This window comes from Octopus sinensis, linkage group LG10, assembly GCF_006345805.1.
Source record: "Octopus sinensis linkage group LG10, ASM634580v1, whole genome shotgun sequence".
NCBI classification, from domain to species: Eukaryota; Metazoa; Mollusca; class Cephalopoda; order Octopoda; family Octopodidae; genus Octopus; species Octopus sinensis.
Window position 1 is genome coordinate 18,475,907 of NC_043006.1, and position 13,263 is coordinate 18,489,169.

General features: G+C 38.6%; 1 protein-coding gene across 1 annotated transcript in view; it reads left to right on the forward strand.

The window, feature by feature from the left end:
- Positions 1 to 13,263, forward strand: part of LOC115216336 (tetratricopeptide repeat protein 23-like) — a 190,548-nt gene that overhangs the window by 174,154 nt on the left and 3,131 nt on the right. The window contains exon 12 of the mRNA XM_029785562.2: positions 7,567 to 7,649. Coding sequence (XP_029641422.2) covers positions 7,567 to 7,649 — 83 coding nt within the window. The remainder of the gene's footprint in view (positions 1 to 7,566; positions 7,650 to 13,263) is intronic.

Genomic DNA, 13,263 nt, shown 5'->3' on the forward strand with positions numbered 1-13,263 from the left:
TTTTTTTCTTTCTTTCTTTCTTTCTTTCTTTCTTTCTTTCTTTCTTTCTTTCTTTCTTTCTTCACACCCCTCTCTCAATCTGCTGTGTGAAGGGGGCCAAGAAAAGAGTATTTCCTCTGTGACTTCTCCAATCATTATTCTATCTACACAAGAACTGTTGTTGTTATTTTTTTACCCCACCCTGCAGGGTTAGCTCTAATTGTGTTGACACAATATCCAAAATGTCACAGTTGTAAAACACTCCAGTCTTTTATTCAGACACACAACACTGCATAATGTTGGATGCAATGTGTTATTCTTCTTTTTCCAGACTATAGGGTACCAGTTAAGAGCAATCTAACACCTCTTTCTAGCAAATTAAGTGACCATACAGCGGTACCCCCTGAGGTGACATAGTAGTGATGGAGTTATTGGGGAAGGTGGGAATGGTAGTGGTGTTGATGTTGATGGTGTTGATATTGGTGATGGTAGTGATGGTGGTGATGGTGATGGTAGTATGGATAGTGATAGTGTTGGTCATGATGATGGTACTAATGATGAAAGCAATGATGCTGGTGATGATGGTAATGGTGGTGTTAGTGGTGATGATAGTGTTGATATTGGTGGTGATGGTATTGATGGTTGATGTTGGTGATGACGGTGGTGGTGATGGTGGAAGTGATGATAGTGATGGTATGATAATGGTGATGATATTGGTGTCACTAGTGATGGTGGTAGTAATGATGCTGTTGGTGATAGTTTTGTTGTATTAATCAAGCTAAGGTTTGAACAAAGATGTTCCAGTCACAATCATTCTGTCTTTTATTCTGGTATAGTGTACCTAAGATTATATTAACTACTGTGCTTGTGTTCTTTTTTAAGATAGCAAGGTATGATGCAAAAGAAATATAGTTGTTAGGTCTAGCAGTTCAAGAACCACATAGAGGCAAGAGTGGATGTGTGGCTCAAATACATTATATTCCACATTTTCAATTCAAATCACATTGGTGATGATATTAATAGTCATCCCTATACTGATACCAGTAAATGTATTAGGGTGTTTTACTGACCTAAGCAGCAGCAACACCATTTTCTTTCTGTTTTTCATTTCCTGATGAAGGGCAACAAGACTCGAAATGTTAGACTCTATACTTCTCATTGCAATTTGTTATTAAACGCTCCTACAATGTCCTCTATGAACTAACTGTTGTTGGCACAGTCTATTACCTATAATATACCAAGGTTTATTCCATCAACTGTGCTCCTCCCCAATATTTGTACCTTTGAAACCAATGTAATAACTTGACATATAGAATCACTAATACAAAATTTCATGGCTATGCAAAACGATATATTCATATTCCTTTTTCAATATAAGAATTGTGTCATTCTTATAACTATATTGGTGGTTATATTTACCTTCCTATTTGCTTATCAACAGAACAACATTATTACTGTTTGGGCCGTAATTCTCATGACAGGAAGCAGTTCATTGCAGTGCAAGAAATGGAATTTAATGTTTTGTATTGATTCTTTTCAAAATATCTTAAAGAGCTCCATAACACAGCTGCCACACACTCACACACCATCTTATATTTGTTGATTATTATTACCCTCTATAGAAAATGATTATATCTATAGATCTATTGATTGGTCTGGCCATGTGTGTGTTTGTCTCTTTATCAATCAATCACTTTCTTTCGATTCTATGTTGCTTGAGTATAATATTGATTTCAAATTTTCACATAAGACCCGCAATTTCTGGGAAGAAGGTAAGTCAATTACATTGACCCAGTATTCAACTGGTACTTATTTTATCAACCTCAAAAGGATGAAAGGCAAAGTCAACCTTGGTGGAATTTGAACTCAGAACATGAAAGACGGATGAAATGCCACTAAGCATTTTGCCCAGGGTGCTAACAATTCTGCCATCTTGCTGCCTTGACTGGACAAATAGGCTAAATAGAACTCAGTGCATAAGTATATATATGTTTTATTATTTCTAATTCGCACAATTTACAAATTGATTCAAAGGCTGAGAATGACTGTGTAACCTCAGCTGACTGAAATTAATAATAATAGTAATAATAATAATAATAATAATAATAATAATAATAATAATAATAATAATAATAATAATAATAAATGCCCTGATGCAGTACCAGGCAGTGGCTCTCATGGCTTCTGATCTTAACTGATTGGAAGTGTTATCATGTACATTGTTTTGTCTTGGTATAAAAGATGGGCTACAGCAAATATTCTGCTCAATACCACAGATTTGCTTGTCAGTTGTTTGACCATAACCAGTTGAGCATGTCCCTTAGTGGCTGATGATATGTGCATCTCTGATCATGAGCAGAAGTAGTGGGGGAGCATCATAGCCATATGTTGAGAGGGATTCTTTGGGGTTTGAATAATTCACCTCTGGAAACATGGGTGGTTCTTTCAACATCCTTAAACAACCCTTATTCAGGGACCTTTTGAGCAGGATGGGCTACTCAACCTGAAGAAAATTCTAACTGGGCCCCACCTGCAAGGTCATGTGCTGTTTATCTTGATATGAGATCACCATGTCGCTCACATATGGTTGTGATGCATGTGCCTGGTGTACCTTTATCAGACGGGTAGTCATGATGGGTATATTGGGCTTCGTATATTTTACCCCAGTGTCACTTTGATGGCATGAACTGCTCTCTCACTCAATGATAATAATAATAATGATAATAATAATCATCATCATTTAATGTCCACTTTTCATGCTGACAAGGGTTAGGCAGATTGATGGAACTGGTAATCCGGAGATATGCATCAGGTTCCAGTCTGATTTGGCAAGGTTTCTATAGCTGGATGCCCTTTCTAATGCCAACCACTCCAAGAATGTAATGGGGGATTTTTACATGCCACTGACAAGGGTGCCATTTACATAACACTGGCAGCTGAAATTAATAATACTAATATGTACTAGATCTATGGATATTCTGTGAAGTAGGCAACCTCTTCAACATTATTATTATATTTTATATATTGAGTTCAAATACCGCTGAGGTCGACTTTACTTTTCCTCCTTTCAGGGTCAATAAAAATAAGTACCAGTTGAGCACTGGAGTTGATGTATTCGACTAGTCCCCTCCCCTAAATTTCAGGCTGTGTGCCTATAGAAGAAAGGATTATTGTATTGGGTTGTCCAGAAAGTTTGTGCTGATTTATAATAGCTTACCTTTCGACTTATTTTAGAACATGGTTGAGTCCGTAAAATAGGATTTGACTACACCTCCATTTAGAGCACAGTTTAAGCTATCTCTCCGTGGAAGAAGGTTTATGTTCCTATAACCTGTGTTAATTCTGTAACCCTTTAAAATGGAAGATAAGAAAATTCATTTTTGGCACTTGATGCTTTGGGAACCAAAAAAAGTTGCTGCAGCTCGGCTGGGATGTGTTACCCCACCCTCCACATTCACCAGATGTTGTTCCTTCAGATTTCCACTTATTCAGGTCTCTGCAGAATAGTCTTAATGGTAAAAATTTCAATTCCTTGGATGACGTAAAGAGATACCTTTGATGAATTCTTTGCCATGAAACCACCCCAATTCTGGGAAGAGGGTATTTTCAAGTTAAAGGAAAGATGGAGACGCATTGTGCAACAAAATGGTTCATATTTGGTTGATTAAAAATGTAATGGCAAGTATTTATTGACCTTTTTCTTTCCTTTAAAAATCGGCACAAACTTTCCGGACAACCCAATATTTCATAATTTAAAAAAGATAATTTCTGCTTCTGTGAAATAGATTGCATTGAAAGCATTATTTTAATGCAGAGTAGCATGTGAAGTTCGACAATGCTTTCAGGTGCATGCATTACTGTAAGATAAAGTCTTGTAGTTTTGAAGTGAAAAACTATTCTTCATGAAGTTGCACTGTAACTAGATCAATTTCTGTTCAAACATCATCTGTATCTTTAAAAGGTGTTTATGATTAGAGTGAATCAAATAAAAAGCAACAGTTGACTTGGTTCATTAAATATGGATGCAATATTTTGATATCAATATATATATATGTGATTTTCTTATATAAGCAAATATGTACCTCCACTTAAACTCACTTCTTAAATAACTGTAAGGTAAACATGACTGTGTGGTAAGATGCTTGCTTCCTGACCACATGGTTCCTGGTCCAGTCCCACTGTGTAGCATCTGGGGCAAGTCTTATACTATAGCCTCAAGCCAACCAAAGACTTGTGAGTGGATTTGAAAGGTGGCGAGCTGGCAGAAACGTTAGTGCGTCGGACGAAATGCTTAGCGGTATTTCGTCTGCCATTACATTCTGAGTTCAAATTCCGCCGAGGTCGACTTTGCCTTTCCTCCTTTTGGGGTTGATGAATTAAGTACCAGTTACGCACTGGGGTCGATGTAATTGACTTAATCCCTTTGCTTGTCCCCTCTATGTTTAGCTCCTTGTGAGCAAAAAAGAAATAAGAAACTGAAAGAAGCCCACTGTATGTATATACATATATATATATATAAATATCTGTGTATGTGTTTCTTTGTTTGTCCCCCTGCCAATACTGCTGGGCAACCAGTCCTGGAGTGTCATGTCCCCATAACTTAGTGATCTGGCAAAAAAGTCCTATAGAATAAATACCTGGCTTTTAAAATAATAAGCAATGGGGTTGATACATTCGACTAAAAATTTTTGAAGGCAGTGCCCCAGTATGATCATAGACTAATGACTGAGATAAGTGGAAGATATGGTACAGATATGATACAGTTTTATTAAAACCAGACATTGTGAGATATCATAATAATCCATTATGGATGGAAGCACTCCGTCGGTTACGACGACGAGGGTTCCGGTTGATCCGAATCAACGGAACAGCCTGCTCGTGAAATTAACGTGTAAGTGGCTGAGCACTCCGCAGACACGTGTACCTTAACATAGTTCTCGGGGATATTCAGCGTGACACAGAGAGTGACAAGGCCGGCCCTTTGAAATATAGGTACAACAGAAACAGGAAGTAAGAGTGAGAGAAAGTTGTGGTGAAAGAGTACAGCAGGGATCACCACCATCCCCTGCCGGAACCTCGTGGAGCTTTTAGGTGTTTTCGCTCAATAAACACTCACAACGCCCGGTCTGGGAATCAAAACCGCGATCCTATGACCACGAGTCCGCTGCCCTAACCACTGGGCCATTGCGCCTCCACAATAATCCATTATAGTAATCTAAGCAAAGTTATCCAAATAAAAGTTAGTTAGAAAAATTTGGGAAAAAGCTTATGATTCACAAATATAATAACTTAGAAAATAAAATTTTCTTTAAGTTCATCTAATGTTGTCAGATATGTTCTGTATTGATAGGCCTTTTACCTGTGGCAAACTGACAGAGCATGACCCTCATACTAATTTACTAATGGAGGGACAAGAAGAATTATAATAGGATGTGTGTGTGTGTGTGTGTGTGAATAATCTTAAAAATCAAATCGTTGCTATGATTTACACAGAGATGCCATCAGCATGGAAACCAATAGTTAAGTTAATATTAACATATTTAAGGCAGTGCATGTAGAAAATTTCATTAGAAATACTTAATGCTGTAAGGAAATGTAGCATTAGCTCAATGACTAGCATATTATTTAATCCTTTCATTACTAACCATATCATTTCAGCAACTGTGGCTAAGAAATTTGCTTCATAACCGTGTAATTTTGGGTTCAGCTCTACTGCACAGCATCTTAGTTAAGTGTCTCCTACTATAGCCCTGTTAATCCTGTACTGATCAAAGGTAGATGTTAAATGATGATGATGATGATGGTGGTGGTGGTGGTGGCAGCGACGGCGGTGATGGTGGTGGTGGTGGTGGTGGTGGTGGTGATGATGATGATGATGATGATGATGAAACAAGTTTGTTGTGTGAGTGTGTGTGTGTATATATATATATATGTATATATATATCTGAGTAGTTGAATGAATTATCTTATTATGAATAATTCGGTTAACCGATACCTGGGTAGCAAATTCACGTCAGAAGGCGGCATATTGCACCCCTTATTCCTTCGAAATTAGGAATATGCAGCCTTTGAAACATATGTCGAGTATAAAGGAATTTTGTTAAATCGTCGTTCAACTCCATTCTTTCATTTATTTGTATATATATATATATATCATCATTTAGCATCTGCTTTCCATGTTGGGATGGGTTAGATGGTTTGACTGGAACTGGTAAGCTGGATAGCTGCACCAAGTTCCAGTCTGGTTTGGCAGTGTTTCTACAGCTGGATGCCCTTCCTAATGCCAACCACTCCAAGAGTGTGATGGGTGATTTTTACATGCCACTGGCATGGGTGCTTTATATGTGCCACCATCAGATGCCAGTTATGTGACACCAGCATCAGCCATGACTATGATTTCACTTGACTTGATGAGTCTTTTCAAGCACGGCATATCGCCAAAGGTATTGGTCACTTGTCATCACCTCCATGAGGCTCAACATTTGAAGATCATGCTGCACCGCTTATATACATATAACAAACACCATCCGAGCGTGGCCGTTCGCCAGCCTCGTCTGGCACCTGTGTCGGCGGCACATAAGAAAACACCATCCGAGCGTGGCCGTCTGCCAGCCTTGTCTGGCACATAAAATAACCCACTACACTCTCGGAGTGGTTGGCGTTAGGAAGGGCATCCAGCTGTAGAAACACTGCCAGATCTGACTGGCCTGGTGCAGCCTTCGGGCTTGCCAGACCCCAGTTGAACCGTCCAACCCATGCTAGCATGGAAAGCGGACGTTAAACGATGATGATGATGACGATGATGATGATATATATATATATAGTATGAGAAAGTATCTCATTTATTTCTTTGCCACATTTATCACTGACGAAGGGAGGGTTCTTATGAACTAACCCTGAAATCGGTCCGATATGGTAATAACGGAATTTTTTAGAAATTTCTGTCGGCCTTTTTTGAGTAGCGTGCGTATTGTGAAAAATTATATGGTTATGGACAATGTGTTCAATTTCGGCATATTTGGCATTATAATTTTTTTCGTTTGCCCTTATTTATGAGTTGTATGTATATATATATATATATATATATTATTTATGAGTGTGTATTTGTTGTTTGTCCCCTATCACTGCCTGACAATTAGTGTTGTTTTGTTTATGTCCCCACAACTAAAGGAACTGATAGAGTAAGTATTAGGCTTTAAAAAATAAGCACAGGGGTCAATTCATTCAACTGAAGCCCATTTGGGTGGTGTCCCAGCATGGTTGGAGCCCAATGAGTGCAACAAGACATGACAATAAAAAATAAGTATGGAACGTAGGGGTGGGGGAAACTTTAGTCATGTTTTGGTCTTATTAGACCATATCAGTGAAGCATAAACTTTGTCATTCTTGCTTCAATTAACTGAAATTATTTTTGGAATTATTTTCATGTTACTCAAATTTCTATAGCCTTCTCCCATAATTATATCATATAACCTCATGAGGTAACTTGAAAGGGCAGCTCTCAGTGGCAAAAGATGCCACATATTATGAAAACCTAACTTGTATTATTAAAACCTATCTTTTCGTTTCTTTCTCCTCTAACCTCAGTGCTTTGAGATCCAGAAATTTGTTTTGGGACCCAAACACAAAAAGACCATCGATTCAAAGAGCACAATTGATATCCTGAAGACGTAAGTTATTTCTTTCAACTTTCTTTATTCCTCTTTGACATCTTTTAAATTTATTTAATTCAAATTTTTAGTCAGAAAGAAGGGTTTTACAGCACCCTTGAAATTGCTGGGAGAGAGGAAGGAAGATCTCAAACCAGAGACTTGACCTGAATGTTTGCAACAGAGTAGATGTTATGAAGTAATGGTGTAATATAAACACACTTTACATCAGTTCAAATATATTTGTTATTCTCGGAGTGGTTGGCGTTAGGAAGGGCATCCAGCTGTAGAAACACTGCCAGATCTGACTGGCCTGGTGCAGCCTTCGGGCTCCCCAGACCCCAGTTGAACCGTCCAACCCATGCTAGCATGGAAAGCGGACGTTAAATGATGATGATGATGATGATGATTAACTTGTAAAAGGTGATACTTTCTTTTACTCTTTTACTTGTTTCAGTCATTTGACTGTGGCCATGCTGGAGCACCGCCTTTAGTCGAGCAAATCGACCCCGGGACTTATTCTTTGTAAGCCCAGTACTTATTCTATCGGTCTCTTTTGCCGAACCACTAAGTGACGGGGACGTAAACACAACAGCATCGGTTGTCAAGCGATGCTAGGGGGACAAACACAGACACACAAACACACACATACATATACATATATATACATATATAAATACATATATACGACAGGCTTCTTTCTGTTTCCGTCTACCAAATCTACTCACAAGGCATTGGTCGGCCCGAGGCTATAGCAGAAGACACTTGCCCAAGATACCACGCAGTGGGACTGAACCCGGAACCATGTGGTTGGTTAGCAAGCTACTTACCACACAGCCACTCCTGCGCCTGATGTTTGTTATACATCACTTTTTCGCTGCAGTTTGCACCGGAGAAAAATTCGAACTCTGGACCAAAGACATGAGAAACATCAAGGTCATTTCACTCCCTGTGGACTAGAAGATTCAATTCGAACACTTTTTTTTTATTTATCTTTTATCCTTTATTCATTTCAGTCATTAGACTGTGGCCATGCTGGGGCACCCCCTTCAAGAATTTTCAGTTGAATGAATCAACTCTGGTACTAATTTTTTTAAAGCCTGGTACATATTCTGTAGATCCTTTTTGCCAAACTGCTAAGTTACTGGCGCATTAACATACCAACACCAGTTGTCCAGCAGTGGTGGGGGAACAAACAAACGCAAAGACACACCCCACACATCTATCTATCTATCTATCTATCTATCTATCTATCTATCTATCTATCTATCTATCTATCTATCTATCTATCTATCTATCTATCTATCTATCTATCTATCTATCTATCTATCTATCTATCTATCTATCTATCTATCTATCTATTTATCTATCTATCTATCTATCATTTGCAAAAAAAAAAAAAAAAAAAAAAGAAATATAAAATGTGACTTCATTGACCGAGGTTACCATGGTCTTTTCCGTAGGCTTTTCTTTCCACGGGTAAACCTCACCTGTCCTCCCCTTTACACTTCATATTGACATTTCTGTGATAACGATCCCTATTGATCAATTTTTTTTTCCTCTCCCCCCTTTTTTTTTTTTTAACACCCCCTTTCTTTTGTCCTCTTTCTCTCCTTTTACGATCCCTTTTGATCGAAACTCCCCCTTCCTTTTTTTTTTTTTTTTTTTTTAAACCTTCAAAAGAAAAGCTCTACCTTGTAATTTGTTCTATCTGTGTGCAGCCCTGTGTGGCTAATAAAGAAACATATCTACCTATCTATCTATATATATATATGTATATATAGTTTATTGGATATCCAACTAACTACTACCACCCACTCACCATTTAATCATATACCTGAAAGCTATAAACGCGTTCGTGTCGTACATTTACACTATGTATAGTTATATAAGATATATGTAAGTTTAAAACGGAGCACTGTTTCTATATAAAAAAAGGTACAATTGGTATGAAACACAAAAAATCTTGACATTAACCACTCTGTCAACAAAATGTTATGTGGAAAGTGCCTCGAGCCGATCAAAATCTAATAAATGTATTTGGTACACGAAAACTGAAAGACGTCTGCCATTTATCTATCTATCTATCTATCTATCTATCTATCTATCTATCAATCTATCTATCTATCTATATATATATATATATATATATATATATATATATATAGGGAGAGTTTACAAAAAAAAACAAAAGACGAAGACAGGTGGTGTACAAAACAAACAGATGTATTAGTATAACGCTCAGGAATAGAAAAAGTCTTTTACGTTTCGAGCCTACGCTCTTCTACAGAAAGGGACACAGAAAAAAACAAGAAAAGAAACAAGGAGAGAAAAAAATGTGTGTAGTGGCTAGCGATCTATATATATATATATATATATGTATATGTGTGTGAGTGTATGTGTGTACACAACAGGCTTCTTTTAGTTTCCATCTACCAAATTCACCCATAAGGCTTTGAGCGGCCCAAGGCTGTAATAGAAGACACTTGTCTATGGTGCTTCACAGTGGGTCTGAACCAAGAACTCTGTTGTTTGGAATCAAGCTTCTTACCACACTACTGCACCTGTGCAGAGCAGGGTAACTCTGAACAGACTGGAAGACTTAGAGTTTCTTTATAAGAAGGCAATAAAAATTACTTACTGATAGTGCACTTTATCCACGAGGCCAGAACACTATATATGGGTATTGTGTGAAGCTGTGGCATGGTTAAAACAAAAAAGCTTGAAATGCTTCTATCAGCCATTAGGGCTACTCTGAACTGACTGTGGTGTTTTTGATACATTTTTGTCTAAAGCAAGAATTTTTCTCCATGGCAAACTGCAGTGAAAATTACCCTTTTTACAGGTCAAATATGTCCCATACTTATTTGATCTCTTCTCTGAAGTGTGTTTATTTACATCGCTTTTTCACATGGGAAGCACTCCGTCGGTTATGACGATGAGGGTTCCGGTTGATCCGAATCAACGGAACAGCCTGCTCGTGAAATTAACGTGTAAGTGGCTGAGCACTCCACAGACACGTGCACCCTTAACGTAGTTCTCGGGGATATTCAGCGTGACACAGAGAGTGACAAGGCCGGCCCTTTGAAATACAGGTACAACAGAAACAGGAAGTAAGAGTGAGAGAAAGTTGTGGTGAAAGAGTACAGCAGGGATCACCACCACCTCCTGCCGGAGCCTCATGGAGCTTTTAGGTGTTTTTGCTCAATAAACACTCACAACGCCTGGTCTGGGAATCGAAACCACAATCCTATGACCGCGAGTCTGCTGCCCTAACCACTGGGCCATTGCGCCTCCACGCTTTTTCATATACCACCTATTTGGATGAAACTTTCAGGGATGTTTGGCCTCGTGACTGTCATGAACTGATTAGATTCTAGGATTGTTCCAGTTTTGGACAAGGATTGTGGATTATTTTTCTGTGGTTATTTTACTTAATTTTTGTAAGTGGTCGGGTTCATTTTTAGTATTCTTGTTTGTGAGAGCAGTTGAGTTTATTTCAGATATTCTCATTTTAAAAATCATCTCTGCCTAATTGTTGAGAGGATGTTGGTGTTGCCTTGACAGAGGTTTGTGCTCTCTGAGTGCTCTTGTTAGTATTATTATTATTATTATTATTATTATTATTATTATTATTATTATTATTATTGTTATTAACATCAATGGAAATTGTAGCTGTGATACCAGTGCCGGTGGCACATAAGAGAACCATCCGAACGTGGCTGTTGCCAGCGCCGCCCCGACTGGCTTCCATGCCGGTGGCACATAAAAAGCACCATCCAAGCGTGGTCGTTTGCCAGCCTTGTCTGGCACCTGTGCCGATGGCACGTAAAAAGCACCCACTACACTCATGGAGTGGTTGGTGTTAGGAAGGGCATCCAGCCGTAGAAACACTGCCAGATCAGACTGGAGCCTGGTGCAGCCTTCTGGCTTCCCAGACCCCAGTTGAACCGTCCAACCCATGCCAGCATGGAAAGCGGACGCTAAACGATGATGATGATGATGATTAATCATTCAGTCTTTGTTCCATGCAGGAATGGGTTGGGTAGCTTGACAGGATCTGATGGGTCCAGGAACTGCACCATGCACCAGTGTCTGCTTTGGCACAGTTTTCTGCAGTGAAGTTCTAGTTGAAGTTATTACAAAGTTTTTTTTCTTCTTCTCTTATTACTTAACTAAACCTCAAGAGGAAGTAAGATCAATTTCAGGAGGAGACAGAAGTCACAGAACAAAAACATTTAAGCACCATGTGTAGGGGATTATACTATCATAATACTATCTCATTGTATATTAATGATGGTAATATTGAAGTTAGTAACTCCAAGAATTGATGAAATACCTACTAAGTGAAGTGAGAAAGTATCTAGATCAACAGAGGGTCCTATATGGGCTAAATTTCTTGAAAGGGGTGGATATGCAGTTCATTTGGTACCTCTGCCTCTTTCTACTGCAGGTGATGATTGTAGTAGTTAGTACTTGGAGTGTGTCAGTGAGTGTATTACTGCCAATGGAACTCCTTTCATAGTCTTGTGAACTTATCATTTCTGATCCTATGTTCTTATTCTATCTCTTACTAGCAGTATCGCCCGGCGTTGCTCGGGTTTGCAAGGGAAATAACTATATAAGCATTTTTAGAGAGTTATAGCCAAAAAATAGCAAAAAAATGCATTAAAAATGGAAAAAAAATGATGGTAATTTTTTTTTAAATCGTTGACTCATCGTAGACATTTTTAGAGAGTTACTTCCCTTATATAATAGCGAAAAAAATGCATTAAAATGGAAAAAAATGATGGTAATTTTTTTTTTAAACCGTAGACTCATCGTAGACGTGCGCTAATACCCAGAAGGGCTCGATATGAATCACGACTATAAGATACCCAGTTTTGGTTAAACTGCACCGCAAAATGTGGGAGTAGTTAGGAATCTAAATCATAGGAGACAGACACGCAACTTCTCTTTTATATACAAAGATATTCACCTCGTACATTGAGGCCCAGCTGGCAAAACCATGTATCTTCTTTTCTGCGAGACACCTGTTTATGTCTCTGCATCATACTTTCACCACCTTCAAATCTACACCCCCCATCTTAGATGAGAGAGTTTTGACTTGTGAGCCACTTGTAAACCTCACCAGTGTTGGTACCATGCAAGAAAAGCAGCCAGTACACTCTGTAAAGTGATTGGCATTATGAGGATCATCCAGCCGTAGAACCCATGCCAAAGCTGACACTGGAGCACAGCACCGTCTGATGAATCAACAGACACATGCCAACGTGGAAAACAAACATTAAACGATGGTGGTAGTGGTAGTGGTGGTGGTGGTGGTAGCTGGTGGCAGTGGCAGCGGTGGCAGTGGTGGAGTTGTTGGTGATAGTGATGGTTGTAGTGATGGTGTTGGTAGTGGTGGTGGTAGGCAGGTGGGGGATGATGTTGATGATGATGATGATGATGATGATGATGATCTAGTATGTTAGTGTATTCATTAGCTGTGCAATCATGTAGCATGTTATCAATACCTCCAATAGTTAGACTATTTTCTGGCTATGAAAGTGAAAGTAGAATTAACTAACTATATTAAACATGTGAGGGTATTTTTTTGTTTTTTTTTTGACTCCCTAACTGTAATGTTAAAAGG